Source organism: Trichechus manatus, unplaced genomic scaffold (genome assembly GCF_000243295.1).
Source record: "Trichechus manatus latirostris isolate Lorelei unplaced genomic scaffold, TriManLat1.0 scaffold00122, whole genome shotgun sequence".
Classification (NCBI taxonomy): domain Eukaryota; kingdom Metazoa; phylum Chordata; class Mammalia; order Sirenia; family Trichechidae; genus Trichechus; species Trichechus manatus.
This window is the reverse complement of record NW_004444058.1, coordinates 4117710-4135457: the sequence shown is the minus strand read 5'-3', so window position 1 is coordinate 4135457 and position 17748 is coordinate 4117710. Positions and strand designations below refer to the sequence as shown.

General features: G+C 61.2%; 2 protein-coding genes across 2 annotated transcripts; both read right to left on the bottom strand.

The window, feature by feature from the left end:
• Window positions 1-810: 810 nt before the first annotated feature.
• Window positions 811-8396, bottom strand: CILP2 (cartilage intermediate layer protein 2). Its single transcript, XM_004384486.1, has 8 exons — window positions 8333-8396; window positions 7294-7392; window positions 6191-6463; window positions 5595-5744; window positions 4223-4498; window positions 3875-3983; window positions 3425-3582; window positions 811-3146 (listed from the first exon to the last, which is right to left on the bottom strand). The coding sequence occupies exons 1-8, from the start codon at window positions 8394-8396 to the stop codon at window positions 811-813; spliced, it is 3465 nt and encodes a 1154-aa protein (XP_004384543.1).
• A 769-nt stretch (window positions 8397-9165) lies between these two features.
• On the bottom strand, window positions 9166-17064 carry YJEFN3 (YjeF N-terminal domain containing 3). Its single transcript, XM_023738740.1, is given in 8 exon segments — window positions 9166-9377; window positions 10673-10781; window positions 10784-10825; window positions 10906-10980; window positions 10983-11024; window positions 11230-11340; window positions 12750-12858; window positions 17009-17064. Coding segments are annotated over 8 exon segments (756 nt in total).
• Window positions 17065-17748: the final 684 nt, after the last annotated feature.

Sequence of the window (17748 nt, the reverse complement as noted above, 5' to 3'; positions counted from 1 at the left end):
ACCGTATTCAGCAATCAGGGCTGCGCAGGCTTGGCAGCTCATGGGTGTCTCTGCATGCACATGGCCTGGACATGTATCTGTCATGTGGGGCTGCCGAGCCACCTGCACATGCATGTTTGTGTGCCTCAAGTGTGTTTCTGCGTGTGAGGGTGTGTCTGTGCTTGGCAGCCCCAGAGTCTCAGATGCCAGATTGAAATTGAAGCAATTTTAATTGAGCACCTGCCCCAGCCCCGGATCTCCAAGCACCAACCACATGACAACTGTGCCCCCTGCCCCAGTACTTCCCCCAGCACCCCTAGCCCCAGACCTGGACTTCCACTCACACTGAGACCAGCCCCACAGGGTTCGTCTCAATAAATAACCCCGAAATCAGAGCTTGGGGCAGGAGCCCCAGTAAAGTCCCAATACATCACCGAGCTCAATAGCTGGCAGGAGGGGCTTCTTGCCCAGATGGGAAACCCCAAGGCCTTTCCTTGAACAACAGAGGCAGAATATCTGAAATCAGGTCAAAATCAACGTCAGAATAGGAGATGGCATTAGCCAGGAGCCACCACTTCCACAGGGCTCTGGGGTGGGGAGTCTACAGTCAGGGCAAACTCCAATCTCACTCGCCTGGCTCCCCCCACCCGCGGCCGTATCCATGGACATGCCTGAGTTCTTTCCTTGATTGGTCGGCTCTGAATTCTGGGCAGAGGAGAGGGGAGGGGAAGGGGCCTGGGCAGAAGCCTGGGGTAGGAAGCTTTGGAGGGAAGGAAGGCCTTCCTGTGGAAGGAGGAGTCAGGCGAGGCAGTGGGAAGACACGAGCACCGGTCACTGCCAGGCTCTGCCCTGGCGGGTGCGGAGGGGGCCAGTGGCACGAGCCTGGGCTCGGGCCACCTCACCCATCTCCTGGCGGATGTCACCCAGAGCCGATGCTGGGGACTCCAGCAGCCGCTGGAAGAGGCTGGGCCGGCCGGTGGGTGGCTCCTGGCACTGGAAGGTGACGGCGGTGCCAGCGTCGGCCTTCATCTCCCGTGAGAAGCCATCAGAGGAACCATCGAAGCAGCGGCCAATGGCGATCTCCTTGGCCAGCCGTGGGCTCTGGTCAGTGACAGTATAGACGCCATAGTTGTGACCCAGCGGGTCCAGTGGGGCCAGCATAGAGAAGGCGATGGGGTCATCAGTCGGCACAGGTGGGGGGTGCCTGGCCAGGTAGTCGTGCAGCAGTGTGTTGATGGCCGTGCGGCGGCAGCTGCCCTGTGGTGTGATGGTCACCAGCGTCCTGTCTGCCAGTTGCTGGTCAAACAGCATCCCACTGCACTTAAACTCTACACAGGCGGCAGATGTGCTGGGCTGCTGGGGATCTCGGACACTGCGGGCGTCCCGAAGCCCATAGAGCTGGCCCTGGGTGCGTGGGTGGATGCCCCCAGCACTGCGGGCACGCACCATGTACTCCTGGGGGCCCTGGATGCGCACCTTGAGGAAGCAGGCCCGGAATTCCTGTGGGTTGGGCCACCAGGCCAGGAAATCGCTGGTCCAGGAGGCAGGCGCACTCTCACGGAAGGGCACCACGTTATACTCATATCTGTCGGCCTCTACACGAGCAAAGCGGAAGTGGCTATCAGTCAAAGGGGCCTCCTGGCACTCGCGCAGGCTGCGCCAGGGGTACACGGGCCCACGGGCCTCAGCAGGGTTGCCGGGCCTGGGCTTGGCCATGTTGATACGGAAGCCATTTCGTTTAAAAGCAGGGTCCTCGTGGTCTGTGCGCCTGTAGTCCAGCCTGTCCAGGTAGGGCTGCGTGACGCCAACGGCAGCCGGAAGTGGGCGGGGTCGGGAGGGCGCGGGTTCCAGCTCTTCACCCCCCAGGGTGGCTGTGACAAGGGCAGTGTAGGCATCGGGCTGTTCTTCGTGGCAGAAGGCAGGGAGGCAGGCGCCATTGGGGCCAGTGACGGCACTGTCAAAGCGGCCCCAGGCACGGGGGTTGGCTGAGAAGCCAGGTGCAGGTTCTAGGTTGACCAGCGTGACAACGGCACCCTCCACCTGCTCGCTGGGTGTGAACTTGTCGTTGGCGTAGACACGTACCTTCACAAAGCATCGGCGGCGCTCGGGCACGTCCAGGTTGAACAGGCGCCGCTCTCGAACCTCCACATTACCCACCAGGAAGACCCGCTCCTCCCGGCGTACCCGGGGGCCGGTGGGTGCCTCACGCTGGAAGCGGCCCTCCTCCTCCCACAGGCCTGTGCTGGGGTCCAGTGACCACAGCCTGAGTGCCTCTGCGTGGCCAGCCATGTGGATCTGCCCAGCAGCCACGCGCACGGCCAGGGGCCCAGCCTGCAGCTGCTCCCCAGAGCTGGTGGCACGGAGGTCCACGGAGAACATGCCATATGTGCGCAGTGGTGTCAGCTCCCCATCGTGGTCCAGGAAGAGCAGGTCACTGGGGGCAGCAGCTACAGAGGCCAGGTCGCGGGGATCCACGAAGGTCACTCGGGCCTCCACAGCACCCAGGTAGGGCCGGCCATTGGCAAAACGGAATGCCCCTGGAGGCAGGACAAGCTCGCCCATGGGGGCCTCGTCCCTCAGCTCACCAAGTGGGATCCTGTTGCTCTGAGTGGCGTCCAAGATGACCGGGACTCGCTTCCGCATGGCCTTGACCTCATGGTACACACCAGTGCCCCACGGGTCAAATGGCAGAACCCTGACGGCATCCACGAACTCACCACTGGGATCCAGGAAGGTCAGCACCAGGCGCTCCGGGGATGGTGGCACCTCAATAGTGAAGTCACCCTGGTAGGAGGTGAAGCCGATAGGCTCATGGCCCCGCAGGATGCGGGCGAAGCGCAGGGGCTCCCCTGAGTCGGCAGCCACCACACGGCCCCGGACCAGGGCCCGCGAGGGTAGGCACTTCTGGCAGCCACACTCAGCCACCACCTTCACAGGGAGGACATAACCAGAGCAGCGGACCGCCTGGCTCTGCAGGCGCCGCACAGAGCAGCAGCGGGTGCTGGAGTCCCCACACCGGGGGCCGGAGACCAGGGGGCCAGGGCAGCGCACATCAGGGCAGCGGCCCACATCCAGGTAGGCAGGGCTGCCATCTGGCTGACCACAATCATCTGGGAGCTTGATCAGGTGCTCTAGGGGCTGGGGATCGCAGGCTGGCTGGCCCGGAGCTAGGGGCAAGAAAAGACAATGAGGACTTTGTCTGGGGTCACGGGCTCAACTCAGGGGTCAGGGTCAGCTCAGGAGCAGAACATCACCCAGGTAAGAACTGGGGCCAGGGGCTCAGCCCAGAGGTCAGGAGTCATTTCAGGGTTAGCACGTAACCTAGGTAAGGACTGTGGCCAGGGGCTCAGCCCAGGGTTAGGGTTCAGAGGGGCCTAGGATCGGGGCTCAGGGAGCCCAGGGTTCAGTCTGGGATCGGGGTCAGCCTGAGGGTTGGGGTGCTCACCCAGCACGGTGAGCCAGGCAGCAGCTGAGCGGATGGTGCCCGCGTCATTCCAGGCCTTGCAGTGGTAGGTGCCTGCCTGGTCTGGGCGCAGTCCCCGCAGCTCCAGTTGGGCCCCGTACCGGAGCTCTCTCCTATTCAGCAGGGTCCCGTTGTGGAACCTGGGTGGCAGGCAGGAACAGATGGGGCCCCGGTACAGGGGAGGGGATGCATTCACCCCCACCCTGCGGGTCAGAGCATTCCAGAGCGGCCTTCCCAGGGCTGCCAAGTAAGCAAAACACCCACAAAAGGGGCTTGGCCCCGCTCTGGCCCACCTGGCAAAGCGTCCCACTTCCCAGATGGGGAAACACGGCTGCAGCCACTTCTGGAAGGTCTCTGAGGACTAAGTGTCTTGGGGAATCCAAGCCTACTCCAAGGCCACACAAAAGCCCTTGGGCATGGGACAGTCCTCACCAGGAGTATTTCTTGGGTGTGGGGGTGCCTGCGGCTTTGCAGCAGAAGGTCACATTCTGGCCTGCCTCTCGCACTCGGGACTCAGGGTGCTTCATCAGGTATGGCTTCTCTGGGGGGAGGGGTACAGAGGTCAGGGCCTCACCCCTCCTGCTCCTCCCAGCCCTCCTTCCCTTGACTCCAACCCCTCCTGCCTTGCTCAGTAACTGTGGCATGACTGCTGACTGGATGGCTGACCTCCTTCCTCCCCAGGGACTTCACTCTGCACCTACCCCCCCAGTGCTCTGTGTCACCTCAAATATCCTCCCCACTCCCTCAGCACCTCCATGCCCCTTACCCCCAAGTGCTTACCCAACTTCTTAAGAACAACAGTGACCACAGCTGAGACGGAGCCATTAGCCTGGGCCTGGGCCACGCCTGCAGAGAAGCCGTCCACCTGGGCGCTGATGTTGGCCCGGCTGCTGGCACAAATGCCAGGTACCCGGAAGTTTCCGTGGGCATTGCTGGTGGCCACGGTGCCTGGCCGGCCTTGCAGAAAGACCCTTGCTGGTAGTGGTCGCCCCGATGGGGTGACCACCACACCCAGGAGAACATGGTTCGGGCACCCACAGGTATCAGGGTTGCACCCTGGGGGACACAGGGAGCAGCAGGGCAGAGGGGCCCTGGAAAGAGCTTGTCCCTTCAGTCACTCATGCCCAGACTTCCCTTGTGCCCCCTCAGAGCGGGCCCTAGTGTAAGTGGGAGACAGGCTGAGTGGTCAGGTGTGGGTAGGGGAGGGACCTAGGTTCCAGAGGGGACATGAGAGAGGAAGGGCCTCGCAGGGAGGAGAATTCCCCGCTATCATGAGAGGAACCTTCCAGGCAGGGGCTGGGGGCCCGGCTAGGGGCCAGGTCTTGGTTTCAGAACTTCTCCATCCCCTTCCAATCCCGCGGTTTCTCCATAAAACGGAAAATTCCATTGGAAACTTCAGAGAAGAGGCGCGGGGAGGGCAGAGCCAGGCGGGGGTGGGGTGGAGACCCCATCGCACCATTGGCCACCGGGCTCCCCCACCCCACCACGGCACCACAGGCCCAGGGCCGCCAGACCATGTTTATGGAGCACAAGCCTAGCGGAATTTCCAGTCGCCTCCCGGCCAGCCTGGTGCCTGCCAGGGTGTGAGCGCGTGTCTGCGTGGGCGTGAGGCCGGGTGGGGCTGCGGACGCCACGAACGAGTGCACCCGGGGAGTGTGGACCTGGCTCCTGCGTGTGTGTCCGTGCAGAACCCGCCGTGTGCCTGGCCGTGCACACAGGGAAGCGCGCCCTCGGATCTGCCCGTGCCTGCACAGGACTCCCCTTCCTGAAACATTAGTGTTTACCGCGCAGAGGTGCAAATTCCCCAGTGCCCCTCGGGCTCAGGCGGGAAAGAGAGGCCAGACTCCAAGGGTCCCCAGCGCTCAGGCCCTCCACGCCCCGCTCTCTCCAGGCCCCTCCTACTCTAAGTCTCAAACCTAACCACTTCTCTCGACCCGTCCCCTAACCCTTGTAGACACCACCCTCAAGAAGCCCCACTCCTCCTGTTCAGGCCCCGCCCCTAACCCTCCCCTAACCCTCCCCTCCCCTCTTTGTCCCGTAACCCCAAGCTCCTCTCCAGACTCCGCCTCCCCCCAGGCCTCACACTTAAATCTAATCTCCAGACCCCGCCCCTCCTAAGGCCCGGCCCCTCCTAAGGCCCCGCCCCTCCTACCTGGGCACTGAGGCCGCACGCACTTCTGGGCCTCCAGCGGACGCCCGGGACACTTGTCCTCAACGGGGCAGCTGCGGCGGCGCGAGCGACGGCCTGGCCCGCAGCTCCCCGAGCAGGGACCCCACGGGCCCCATGTGCCCCACGCAGCCTCTGCGGGGAGGGAGGAGTGGAGTCATGCGGCCGCCCACCCGGGGACTGCGGTTCCTGGAACCGGAGACAATGCGGGGACTGGAGGACCTGCACTCTGCCCCCACCAGTTTGACCCTGTGCCCGAAGACGCACCTGTCAAAGGTGCACTACTGGTACTGCCCCACCTCCCGGACCCCAGATCAGCTCCCCGAGGTTGGGCCTGTTGTGCTTCCTGCACCCCGCACATGATGGGCCTCAACAAGCACTCCTACAGGCCGGTGCGGGTACAGAGGAGCGAATGAGGGCGGCGGAAGGGAGCCGCGCTCCTGGGGCGCACAAGAGGCTCAGGTGACCCCTCCCCTGCCGGTCCCACCTGTCCCTCTCAGGCTCCGCCCTCTCCCCAGCCACGCCCGTCCTATATCAGGTCCCGCCCCCCTCAACCACGCCCATCGCGGCCCCGCCCTCACCAAGCGGGCAGCGGAAGCGCACGTGGTAGTTGGAGCAGCGGCGGCCGCGCGGTTGCTCCCGGTTGAGGCACCAGAAGCCGCGCGTAGGATTCAAGTGCACGCGCTCGCCGACGGTGGCCGGCAGGGCCCAGTCCGTGGTGCGTGCCTCCAGCGCCAGAGGCTGCGGGCACACGCGCGCCGGCCCGTAGTAGAAGCGGATAGCCGCCAGGCTCTCGAAGTCGCCGTCGCCGCCCGGGTGGTCCACGTTGAACCAGGACGTCCACTCGCTGGCCTCTGTGGGCAGTGCACGCGCTAGGACTCGGGCCAGGCCTGGCGGCTTCCATCACTCGCCCCCGTATCGGGTGGCACGACGCCTGGCCGTCCCCATGTATGTGGCAAAGGCCTTACCTGCTGTCCGATCCCTCACCCTTAGAACAGGCTTGCTTAGCCCGCCCACGATCCCGCCCAGAATCCAGAGCCCCCAGGGCAGAAGGAGCTGTAATGTCCTCCCGCTACACCAGCTCTGGCTCAGCTGGGATCTTGCGCAGTCTGACCAGCCCCGGCCCAGCCTGCCTCCCACCCTCAGCAAAGTCTCTGGGGTGTGAGGAGCTACAAACGTAGCAGGGGAGACCAGTCAGACCAACCCTGGCTTTGGTTGCCCCTGCCTGGCAGCTTACCCATTAACACTGGACCTTGCTCACCGCCCAGCTGCACCCACCGGGACAGCTCCCGTTTCACGGAGGCCAGGACCCTCAGGCGCGGGAGGGGCTAGCCGCCTCCAGGTCAGACCCAGCTTCTGCTTGCATCATCCCCCCATGGGGTGCTCACCCCTCTCCCTTCCTCAAGAGCAGTCAGTAGACCAGAGATCCAGGTTCAAGAGTACTCGCCTCCCTGCACCACCTGGGCAAGTTGTTACCCCACCCCCACCCCAGCGTCACACACACCCCTTTTCCTCCTTGACAAACAGCCTTACTTAGACCTCTTGGGGCACCACTTCCAGGGGCTGCCACATCCAGGGGTCACGAACGGCCCTGGGCTCTTCAGTACCTTGTGTCCCCTCATCAGATGACCCACCCACCCCCAGCTCACCCAGCAGGGTCGGACTCAGACCCTGGCTGACTCACCTTCCCAGTTGTCCAGGGCTGGTGAGGGCTGGCCAGAGGGTGGTGACTGTCCGTGGAACCCCCACGCGGTCCCTGTGGGCCCCTCGGTGGGGAAGGCATCTGCAGGAGGGGTTAGCAGTGGGAGGGAGGGAGGCACGTCTTATGCAGGGAGCTGCCCTAATCATTCCCATTTTACAGCACAGAAAACAGGTCTGAGAGGCCGCAACCCACTGGCTGACCCCGGACTGCTGCACCCTCTCTTCCAGGAAGCCTTGCCGTAACCCCTCCCAGGGTTTTCCAGCCCCTTCACTCCCTCTGACCCAGCCCGGAACCCGTGGACTGGAGTCAACCGTATCTCACTCTATTCCCAGAGACCCAGGTCTCTCCCCCTTGGTGGTTCAGTCTGGCTGTGTCTCCACCCTCAGGGTGTAGTGCATGCCCCCTTCATCCATCTGGCCGGCGGGAAGTCCCTCTCTAGCCCACACTCCACACTCGCCATCCCTCCACTTGGGGCCCAAGCTGCCTATGGAAAGTCCTTCCTGAAATCTAGCCTGCCTCTTAGGCCTCGAGCTGCCCAGGATGGCCTGGGGCGGAGGCAGTGACACGGTGACCTCAGACAAATCCCTTCCCCCTCGGAGCCTCAGTCTCCCCATCTAAGAAGTGGGCCGTCCTCCGACCCACTGAGCTCTCCGGAGACAGGAATTTCTTCTCCGGGCGGTTTGTGGGGGTGTCAGGGAGTAGGTTTGGTGGGGAGGGGCGGCTCTGACCCCTTTGCCCAGCGGCCTGGGGCCTGGTGGACTCAAAGCTGCTCCACACTGCTCCGGGAATTCAGAGGAGCCTGGCATTCATACACACTGCCGCGCCCCTGCCGTTTCTTCGCGGTGGGATTAGAGAGGATGAGGCCCCTCCCTACCCTTGTCGGTCCCTTAACTCCGTGGGCCCCCTGCCCCGGGAAAGCTCGTGGACCTCTTCGTCCTCGCTCCGAGCGGGGCTGCTCTCAAGGCGGGCCGCCAGGCATTCGGCCCCTGGGGGGCTGGGCGGGGAGCTGGGGGCGCCTCACCTCGCGCCTCAGCCAGGTGCGCGGCTGCGACGCAGAGGCAGAGCAGTGGCAGCAGTGACGCCATGGCCGGGTCCGAGCGTCCGAAGGAGGATCCAGGCTCCGCGGGGGCTAGGGCCAATCTCCCACGGGTCTGGCGGCTGCTCCCGGCTGAGGGTGGGGGCGGGACGCGACCACAGGCCCCGCCCCGGCCCCGCCCCCTGGCGCTGGGTGACTTAGGCCACGCGCGCAACCTCTCTGGGTCGCCCTCCTCGGTGCGTCCGACTGTGCCACCGCCCTCAGGCTGGACTGCATTCCCGCTTTACCCATTTGGCCAGCGGGAAGTCCCTCCCTGAGTCCACCCTTCACCTCTCCACTTGGGACCCTAAACTGCAGGCGGGAAGTCCTTCTTGAACCTGGCCTGGCTTTTCCCGCCTCAAGTTGCCCGAATCTTCGCGCTTTAGGCAGTTTTTTAGACTGGCTGGAAGTCCCCATCGAGTCTAACTTCGATTCCATCGGTTTTCGGCCACCCCGAGCAGCCTGGAAGTCCCACCCTGAGTCTACCCTCCGTTCTTCTTGCTGGAGTTTTCTAGGAGGCTAGCGGGAAGTCCTTCCCTTAGTCAAACCTCCCTTCCTCCTACCTAGGGCTGCGGTGGGGGGGTGGGGGGGCGGTGCCAGAAAGTTCCACTCTATGCCTATCCTTCGTCCCTCCCTCCTGGGGCCGCAGTGGGACCGGTGGGAAGTCCCTCCCGGAGTTTGACCACCCCTGCGGCACACCGGGCGCACAAACGAGGAGTCAAGGTGGGGGGGAGGGTTGTCTGTTTATTGGCGGGGGTCGAAGCCAGGGTGGGTGTCCGTCACAGCGCCACGACGCAGTCGGTGCGGGTGTATCCCGGCAGGCGCAAAGCCAACTTGCGGCGCACGTCGTCTGGCACGAACCTGCCGGCCACGAAGTGGTGGCGCCCAGAGAAGCGGCCGGCGCAGCGCTTGGACGCCGCGACCGACACGAGCACGTCCGGCCGCAGCCCGTCCTCGTCCTCGGCGTCGCTGCCAGTCTCCGCGTCCCAGCCTGAGGGAGGAGGGGCAGTCGGGAGCTGGCAGGGTAGGCTTCGTTAGACCAGAAGCCTGCCTCTGGTCTATCCTCCCATGCCAGACAGGGGGCCTCCCCACTCCCACACTGAACCGCTGCCCTCGGACGAGGGCCCCACCTCCCGCTTCCCCTCCCCTGTCAGTCTTGGTCAGACCTGCCTCCCCAAGGAATGAACCTCTGCCCTCAGACCAGCCTCCCCACTCCTTCCCTGTTTCCCTCTCCATCTGACCCAGCCTCTGCCATCAGACCACATCATTTTTACCTCTGCCCTTTCCAGGTCAGACAGGTCCCTCTGGCTTTGACCTGGCATCTGTCCCCAAACTGCCCTCTCCATCAACTCTGAGCCCCTTCCCTACCCAGATTTCTCAGGAAGACTCCAGCCTCCCACTCTGACCAGGCCCCCACCCTCCACTCGGAGGACAGACCCACCTCCATTCTCAGCCCAGTCTCTCCCATCAGACCTGTCTCCCTGCTCTTGAAAGGACATACGTCCCCATCCAAACTGAGCGTCCATTCTCCCCCCTCTGACTGAAGACTCCTCCCTCTGACCTGAAATCCCTGCCTGCACCCTCAGACTAGATCCTGCTTCCCCTCAGCTTGGCAGGACCCACCCTCCCCCTCATGAACCTCAGCCTCTGCCGCCTCTGGGTTAGCCTCCACCATCAGTCTGGGGCCCTGCCTTCTTTCCCGCCTCTGGCCTGAGTCTCGGCCACTAACTAGAAGCCCCTGGCTCCTGCCTCTGACTCCTCCCTTGACCCTAGCCTTCACTTTCCGACCAGACAGCCCACGCCTCCCCCTCTAATGTGGGTCCCACATCCCCCCTGCAGACCTCTGTGGCATCCTGCTAGGATGGCCCTTGAGCCAGGAGCCATCCCTGAGTCTGGCCACCCCCCACAGAGGGTTCAGCTGGCTGGCTGCTGTTTGTTCCATCTGCCCGCTGCCTAATGGCTCCAGCAGGCGTGGGGCGGCGGCCAGGGCGGGCGCGGCGTTTGCAGAGTGAGCTCACGTCTGCCCGGGCAATTGGGCTGGGGTGGGCATCGGGCATGCAGGGCTAAGTTGGGGTCGGGGGCAGCCTGGGTCACCGGAGCGGCAGCCTCGGTCTTCCCCATCCACAGGATGGGCATGACCCTCGGGCCTTAGCAAGTGCACATTCCATCCACGCTGAGGAAACTGAGGCTCAGAGCAGGCAGACCAGCCAGGGTCACCAGGAGATGAGGTGTGGGGACCCCCACCCATGCCCCCCAGGCCCTACACAACTCCCCAACCCAGCGTGCCTGAAGGTATGTCCAAGCTCACAAGGGGAATGGATAGCAGCTTGAGCGTGGCCAGCACTCGCGTGCAGGGGCCCCCGACCTCACCCAGCTCTGTGCCAGGGCCCAGCACACGGCATCTACCGCCAGCCCGTACACGTCATTGATGAGCTGAACCTGGGAGGGCAGGCAGGATCAGGTGGCAGCCCCCGGGCACAGTCTCCACCTCTGCCCTCAATCACTCGCCCAAGGCTGACCTCCATGGGCAGGTACGACAGGAAGGGGATGTCCATCTTCTCACACTGAGTGGTCAGGTCCCGGTGCAGTGCAGTGGGTCCAGCGAGCGCATGGGGTAGAAGATGGTCGGCTCATACTCCTGGGTGGGCAAAAGGGGGTCACTGCCGGGGTCCTCTTAGACTCTAGACCTATACACCTTGCAACAGACCCCGCCCAAGGCAAATGCTAGGCACATTCTGGAACCTGTCCAAGCCTTGATGTCCCCATTTTGTACACTATCAATGGGAGGAAGCAATTTCTGCAGGGACCAGGTGGGGATGACCCTGAGGGTCCTGGCTACTCACAAACACCTGCAGGTGCCGGGCACAGACCAGCCCCACCGCCCCATTCTGCTCTGGGCCACACACAACCAGCACTGTCCTCTGCTTCCGGGAGAGAGCTGCCAAGGGGAACACCTGGGGAGGGGGCATAGCAGAGGCAAAGGCACAGCGCTCAGAATGCTCCCTTGTTCAGGTAGGGAAACTGAGGCCCAGGGCAGGGGAAGACAAGGTGCTTGGGTTGGAGGTGATGGGATAGGACAGGAGGAAGTCACTCTAGGAGAGGCGATGGTCCTTTCGGGGCCTCAGTTTCTCCATGGGAGATGCAGAACTCTTGCCTCAGGCTCTGCCAAGCCCATGCAGGAAAACATGCCTCCTGCCACCTGTCCAGCACCAGGATGTGGTTTGTTTATTCTCTGCCTGGGTTGCAGACATTCTTCCACCTTTTTCCACCACAGTGACTCCCCCCAACCCGCCCCAGTCTTTCCAGGCCTTCGCCCTCCTGGAGGCCTTGGTGGGGGGGTACTTTCCAACCCAGCGATGCCCTGGTGCCTCCATCTCTCTGTCTGTGTCTCTCTCAGACTTTGTGTGTGCATCTCTCTTTACCTTAGAAGTTAAGAGCGCTGGTGTTGGAGGTTCTCAGCCCTGCTCTGACTCTGTGAGGCCTTGGACGCCCCTTGTCTCCCAGCCTCAGTTTTTATTCTATCAAATGGGAGTAGCAATGGCCTGGCAGGCACATGGGGAGAACATCTCCCAAGTCCTGGGTGGTTCTATGGGGACCCAGCCGTACTCTGACCTCAAACTACACAGATGACAACTCCCTCCTCTTTTGAGTCTCCTCAAGGTCTCATTGTGGCCCTGACCCACTCTAAACATGCCTGCGACCCCAGCCAGGCCCCCAGCCCCAAACCCTGAACTGCATCGGAGGATGCAGGGCTTTCAGTGGGAAACTGGAATGGTGGACCCCGAGCACCAGGGCCCTTTTCCAAGGCATTTACATTTATTAATTGTGCTGTTAATTACCCCTCTTCAGATGAGGAAACTGAGGCACAGAACAATTTGGCCACATGACAAAGTGCTCCATGGTGTCATCATTATTGCTATTTCTGTAGCATCACCTCACCAGCACCACCTGGGGTTGGATGCTTCTGGGTTGGAACTGTAGCTCTGCTTCCAACCCCCTGGGGCACAGGTTATTTGGAGGTGCTCAGACTGCAGCAGTCAGCATCCCCCGAGAGACCAGTGCCTGCCAACGAGGGTCCCAGCACTGTTCCTATGGCTGCTTAGCCTCTGTGCCTCTAGAGGTCCCTGCCTCTGCCCTGACCCTCTCCAATCCCCTGGATCTCGAGTTCCTGCCTGGACATGATGAGCAATGACCCTCTCTGGGCCTCAGTTTCCCCATCTGAGTGAAGGGCTGGGCAGTTCCAAGCAGAGGGGCCTCTTAGGCCCTGGATGGTCCTGGACACAGGGGTCATGCAGCTGGGCCTCAGCCCTGGTGGGTTGGTGGTCTGGTTGGGGTCAGGGTTGGGGGTCAGGGGTCAGGGTACCTTGGTCACAGCCACGGCACTGGCATGGTCACACAACTCCGCCAGCTGCTGACGCCCAAAGCGATAATCCTCGAGCAACTCCCGCTCCAGGGCGGCCGCCTCCGCTATGCTGGTGGACAGAGGCAAGGGAGAGATGCTCAGAGACACAGAGAGATGGAGAGACGAAGAGAGACTTAGAGACAGAGACTCAGAGGGAGCCAGAAATGTCCCACCAGTGTTCCAGGCCAGGCCCCGACTCTTCTCCGCCCCGCGGCGGTGCAGCCTCTGAGCCTCGGGGGACCTCCCTCAGTTTCCCTATCCGGCAAGCAGATGGCTAGGCTGATCGTAAGCCTGGCAAGCAGCGGGAGGTCGGCGCCGAAGCCTGAGGCGCGTGCGCCCCCTGGTGGCTGCAACTGCGCGTGGCAGCCGATGTCGGTTCTGTTGTCCCAAAGGGGAGGACAGACGCCCCCAAAGAGGGAACAGAGCGTGAAGGACGTTGATGAGGGTGATAGGGGAGTTTCAAGAAGTGGGAATCGCTGAGCAAACTCCAGGGTTCTGGGGAGCTGGGACTGGGGGCAACTAGGGGAGAGGGGTATTGAAGGATGCAGAGAAGTTCGACAGCTTGCTCAGGGGAGGTGGATATGGGATATGCAGCTATGAGATCCTTTGATGCTCCCCTCTTCAGGGTAGTGATAAAGTTAAAATATTTGGGGCCAGAGAGGCCCAAATCGCTGAGTGATTTGGGTGGTCTCCACGTCTCTGAGTCTTGCTGCCTCCTTTGCAGGCTCTCAGAATGTCAAGACAACAGAACATTAAACCAGGCATGAGGCCCTTCTAGAAGCAGGGGGCATGCCAGCCCTTCCTGAGGGGGCTTCTGAGGGGCCCGGGCTTGGTGTCTGGAGAGAGGGAGAGTTGGCACTGAGGACTAAAGATGCTCCTCACCCTGGGATCAGGGATGGGGGCAGCTGGCCAGGATCTAAGCCTGATGCCAGCTTTTGCTAGGCCAGGAGGATAAGGAGCAGGACACCTGGACACTGGGGGTGTGATAATAATAACGATGATGATGATGACCAGACCCAGAAGAGTGGGGAGAACAACTGCCAGCTCAGAGCATCCAGGTGGCTTGCCCAGGGTCCCAGAGAAAGCAAGTGCGGAAACCAGAACTTCCACCATGGTCTCGAGAGCTGCAGAGAGTGAGCCTCCAGTATCTGAGAATCAAGAAGCAAAGCCAGACCTATAAATGGCATAGGTTTGGCAGAATGAAGCCTGAAGTTCCTTCCTTGGAGATGACAACCTTCTGGCCAATTTTGTGGCAGGATCAGGGCCAGAGCAGCGGGAGGAGAGGAGGTTGGGCATAATGCGGGGTGGGGGTGGGGGGGTTAGGAGGCCACCTTGAGGAGGTAGCTGGGAGCATTATGGGAGGTAGTCCAAGTGGCAAGAACAGCAAGGGCAAAGGCCCTATGGTGGGAGTGAGCCTGATATGTCCAAGGGGTAGAAGGGAGGCCAGTGTCCAGGTGTGACAAGGACAAGGGCAGGCAGGCCCTCAAACTTGAGGGTTCATGCAGATGGGGGAAACGGGGCTGAGGGCAGGGAAGTCACATGCTCTAGGTCACTCCAGTAAGCAGAGCTGGATTTAAACTCAGGCCTGTCTGTGGCCAATGTAGGACAAGGGCAAAGGATGGGGAGGGGAAAAGGAGCTCATAGTGGACAGAGTGCTGACCTGTCAGGCTGGCCCAGGTGAAAGATCAGCTTCTGGGAAAGAACACCGGAGAAGTTGCTTTCATGATGAAGAATCAGGTGAGCAGAGAATATATTTCGCCCCCCCAACTTCATCTTCTGACAGCTCCAGCTGCTACCCCCGAAATGAAGGTGAAGAGAGGAAGAGGAGGGTGGGGAGGAGCATCCATTCCTCCACTCTCCCTCCCTCCTGAGTACTTTGTCCTAAAGCTTTGATCACTGGCAGCCATTTGGAACATAATCTTCCTTTGTAACTGGTCATTAGAGTGATAACAGGGACTAGGTGGGCAAAGGGCAGTCAAGGCCAGGAGCCAGGGCTGGGGGTGGGGGGCAGTAGCAGCTCTGGAGCCAGGGCCAGGGAGGGGGTGGGTACAGGGTAGGTCAGGCTATTGTGGAACTTTGACTTTGGAGGGGGGCTCAATTATGAGGATGCCTTTTGCTCCCCTAACCTCGGCCCCCAGGTGAGAGGAGCTGCAAGGCCCCAGGATATCCCCCTCCATCCTCAAAAGGGCTGAGTGACCTGGTTCCAGAAGGAACTGAGCCTGACACTTCAGATGCTTCCAAGAGGGCCCCAAGCATGAGCGGGGACTCTTTTGGGGGTGAAGCCCTCAGGCTGGTATGTCCATGTCAGACCCTCCCTGCTTTCTCTTTAATCCATCTGCTTCTCTCCACCCTCACACCTCTGCCCACTGGTCCACCGTCACGGCTCACCTGGGTGCCTACAACAGTCTCTTCCTCAATATGTGCCACAGGGGACTTTGAACACTTCAATAGCAGATTCCATCATCCCCTGCCCCAAACCCTCCTACAGCTCCCTGGTGCTCAGAAAATAAAATTCAAGCCCCTCACCATGCCTACAAGCCCTCCATTGAGTCTCTGCATGCAATGGATTACTTTTATATGGCCTTTCTCACCATGGTCTTGTAACTCCCAGCAAATAACTGGGTGGAACTCTGCAAATAAGGTGCTTGTGGCCCACCAAGGGGGATTGGACAGCTTGCTAACAATGTAAATAAGGTGCATGGCACCCTTGTGGGGATGGGACCATGCAAACAAAGTGTATGGAACCCTAACGAGGGGATTGGTTAGTTTTACCATGCCATTAGGCTTAAAGGGAAACACTGGGAGAGAGAGAGAGAAAGATTGAAGCTGTACCGAGGAAGACAGTGAGAGACCGCTGTGTAGCAGTAGCAAGTGAGAAGCAGCGGCAGCAGAACCAGGAGACCGCAGGAGACGGCGCAGTGGGCTTCTTGGCGCACAGACCAAGAGAGCTGAGTGCCTTCAGGCTGAGGCTTCCTGGAAGACTGGGGTGCCCTGGGCACTTATTGGGAAAGCTAAAGAGATTTGTAACACTTGCCTGAGCAGGGCAGAGGCTGGGCCGAAGGGTCAAGGGCCAGAGAGAGACCTGCCTGGGAACACAGATGAGAAGAGGCTGTCCTGATGGAAGAACTGTATCCTATTTCCTGACCCTGAATTGTAAGCTGTTACTTCCCTAACAAACCCCATAATTGTATGGTCTGTGAGTTCTGTGTGGCCATTAGAACGAATTATCGCACCCAGCAGAGAAGCAAAGTGCTGTGGGAGGGACAGATGGTGTCAGAATTGGTAAAAAGGCTGGAGGGTGGAAGCATGTCTGATCTCCGCTTCATAGGACTCATCCTTGGCCTGTTGATCTTGATACGCCTTCCACCTTGTGAAGTTAGAGGAGGTCAGACACCACTCCCAAGTCATTTATAGTCTCCCACCTCGTTGCCTCTGCTCCTCTTTGCTCACCATATTCTGGCTCCTACGCACCCGGTGGCACCCCATCCCCTCAGTTGGCATTTGAGGCCTCACCACCAGGCGAAGTCACTGCTCCTAAAACATTCTCCTTCCCTGCCTACAATGTGCCAGGATCTCTAGCCTGAATGTGGACATTAGCCAGTCTTTGGACAATATCCACCCTGAGAAGGGCTGAGAGGACAGTGGGTGGAGACAGTCAGACAAGGAGCTGTTGGGTTACTCTGGTCTCCAGTGAGGTCCACAGCCCTGCCCCGGACCCCATGTTGCAATGGCTTGGAAGACGCAGCACAAGGTGGGGACACAGCCACAGCCATCAGCCCCAGACCCCAAATTCGTCATCCTGCTGGCCAGTGACCTTTGTCCAAAATCTGCCCCAGCCCTGGCTGCAAAGTGGCTTCCCTCCCCCAATCTCAGTTTCCTTCTCTGGACAAGTGGAGAGTAGTAGCTGGTGGATCACCAAGGGTGGCCTGAGAGTTTGAGGAACTGGTCTGGGGCTCCAGGGTCCCTGGAAGGGATGGACAGGGAGCAAGCCCGGTTGGGCTAGGGGTGATGGGGGAGGTCTCGAGGTGCTGATTATGATGCTGAATTATTATTCACGAGGGGGCAGGCCTGTCTTGGATACAATTTCCCTGGCAACGCAGGTTCGGAGTGGTTGGCATTGGCAGGCCTAGTCTCTCCATCCGGGATCCACGCCATGGACTTCTGATCCTCCTGTCCCCATCCTGGTCGCTCACCCTTTCTGGAGCCCCTCCCCGGCTCACCTGAGGAAACGCCGCTCCTCGGGCGCCTCCGCCAGGTCTGGGCCTGCCGCGCTCATGACCGAATCGGTACACAGAGCAGTGGCCGCTAGCACCTCGGTCGCCTTTTAAGCACTTCTCCAGGGGCGGGCCCTCTTCTCGCCTCCTCCCGCCTACCCCGAGCCGCCCGCCAACCAGAAAGCGCCGCAAAGGCGCAGAGCGCGGCCATTGGTCGGCGGGTGCAGGTGTGTTTAACCCTTTTCTGGAATGAATGAAGCTGCTTTGGGAGGAGGGGGGATTCCCAGAGACCCGCGTATTGGCAGGTAAAGTGAGTCTGGAGGGGTAGCGATGGCCCGGTTACCCCTGCTCTGCTCCCAGGCTATGGGATCCTTGGAACCTAGGGAGTCCCCAACCACTGCAGTGTACCCCTCTATCGTGTGAACTCAGCGCTAACTTCAGAAACCTCTGGCCGGGGAGGGTGGGAAGGATTTCAGCGCTAAGTAGGAAGGGCATTCAGACTGGGATGCAAAGGATGGAGGTAGGAAAATCTAGGGATAATTTAGGAGACTGCTGGTGGAGCCCCACGCCATCTGGAGGCTCCAGGCCCTCCTCGGTTCGAGGTCACCCCTACACGAATCCCCAGGTCTAGTCCCTGCGGCCCACCCGGTCTGCCACCTGTGATCCTACAGTGCGTGGGCTCGGCCACTCCTCCAGACCCATCCTATGGCGCCACCTCACTCCGCCCCCTGGCGGGGGCAGACACA

What these genes read in the sequence shown, in the direction of transcription:
- CILP2 (XM_004384486.1), bottom strand. Translation starts at nt 8,396, where the DNA reads ATGGCGTCACTGCTGCCACTGCTCTGCCTCTGCGTCGCAGCCGCGCAC. An exon ending in AGCCCTGGACAACTGGGAAG is followed by an intron (nt 6,464 to 7,293) that starts GTGAGTCAGCCA and finishes CACTGCCCACAG; the next exon opens with AGGCCAGCGAGTGGACGTCC. An exon ending in ACACCCAAGAAATACTCCTG is followed by an intron (nt 3,583 to 3,874) that starts GTGAGGACTGTC and finishes CCTGCCACCCAG; the next exon opens with GTTCCACAACGGGACCCTGC.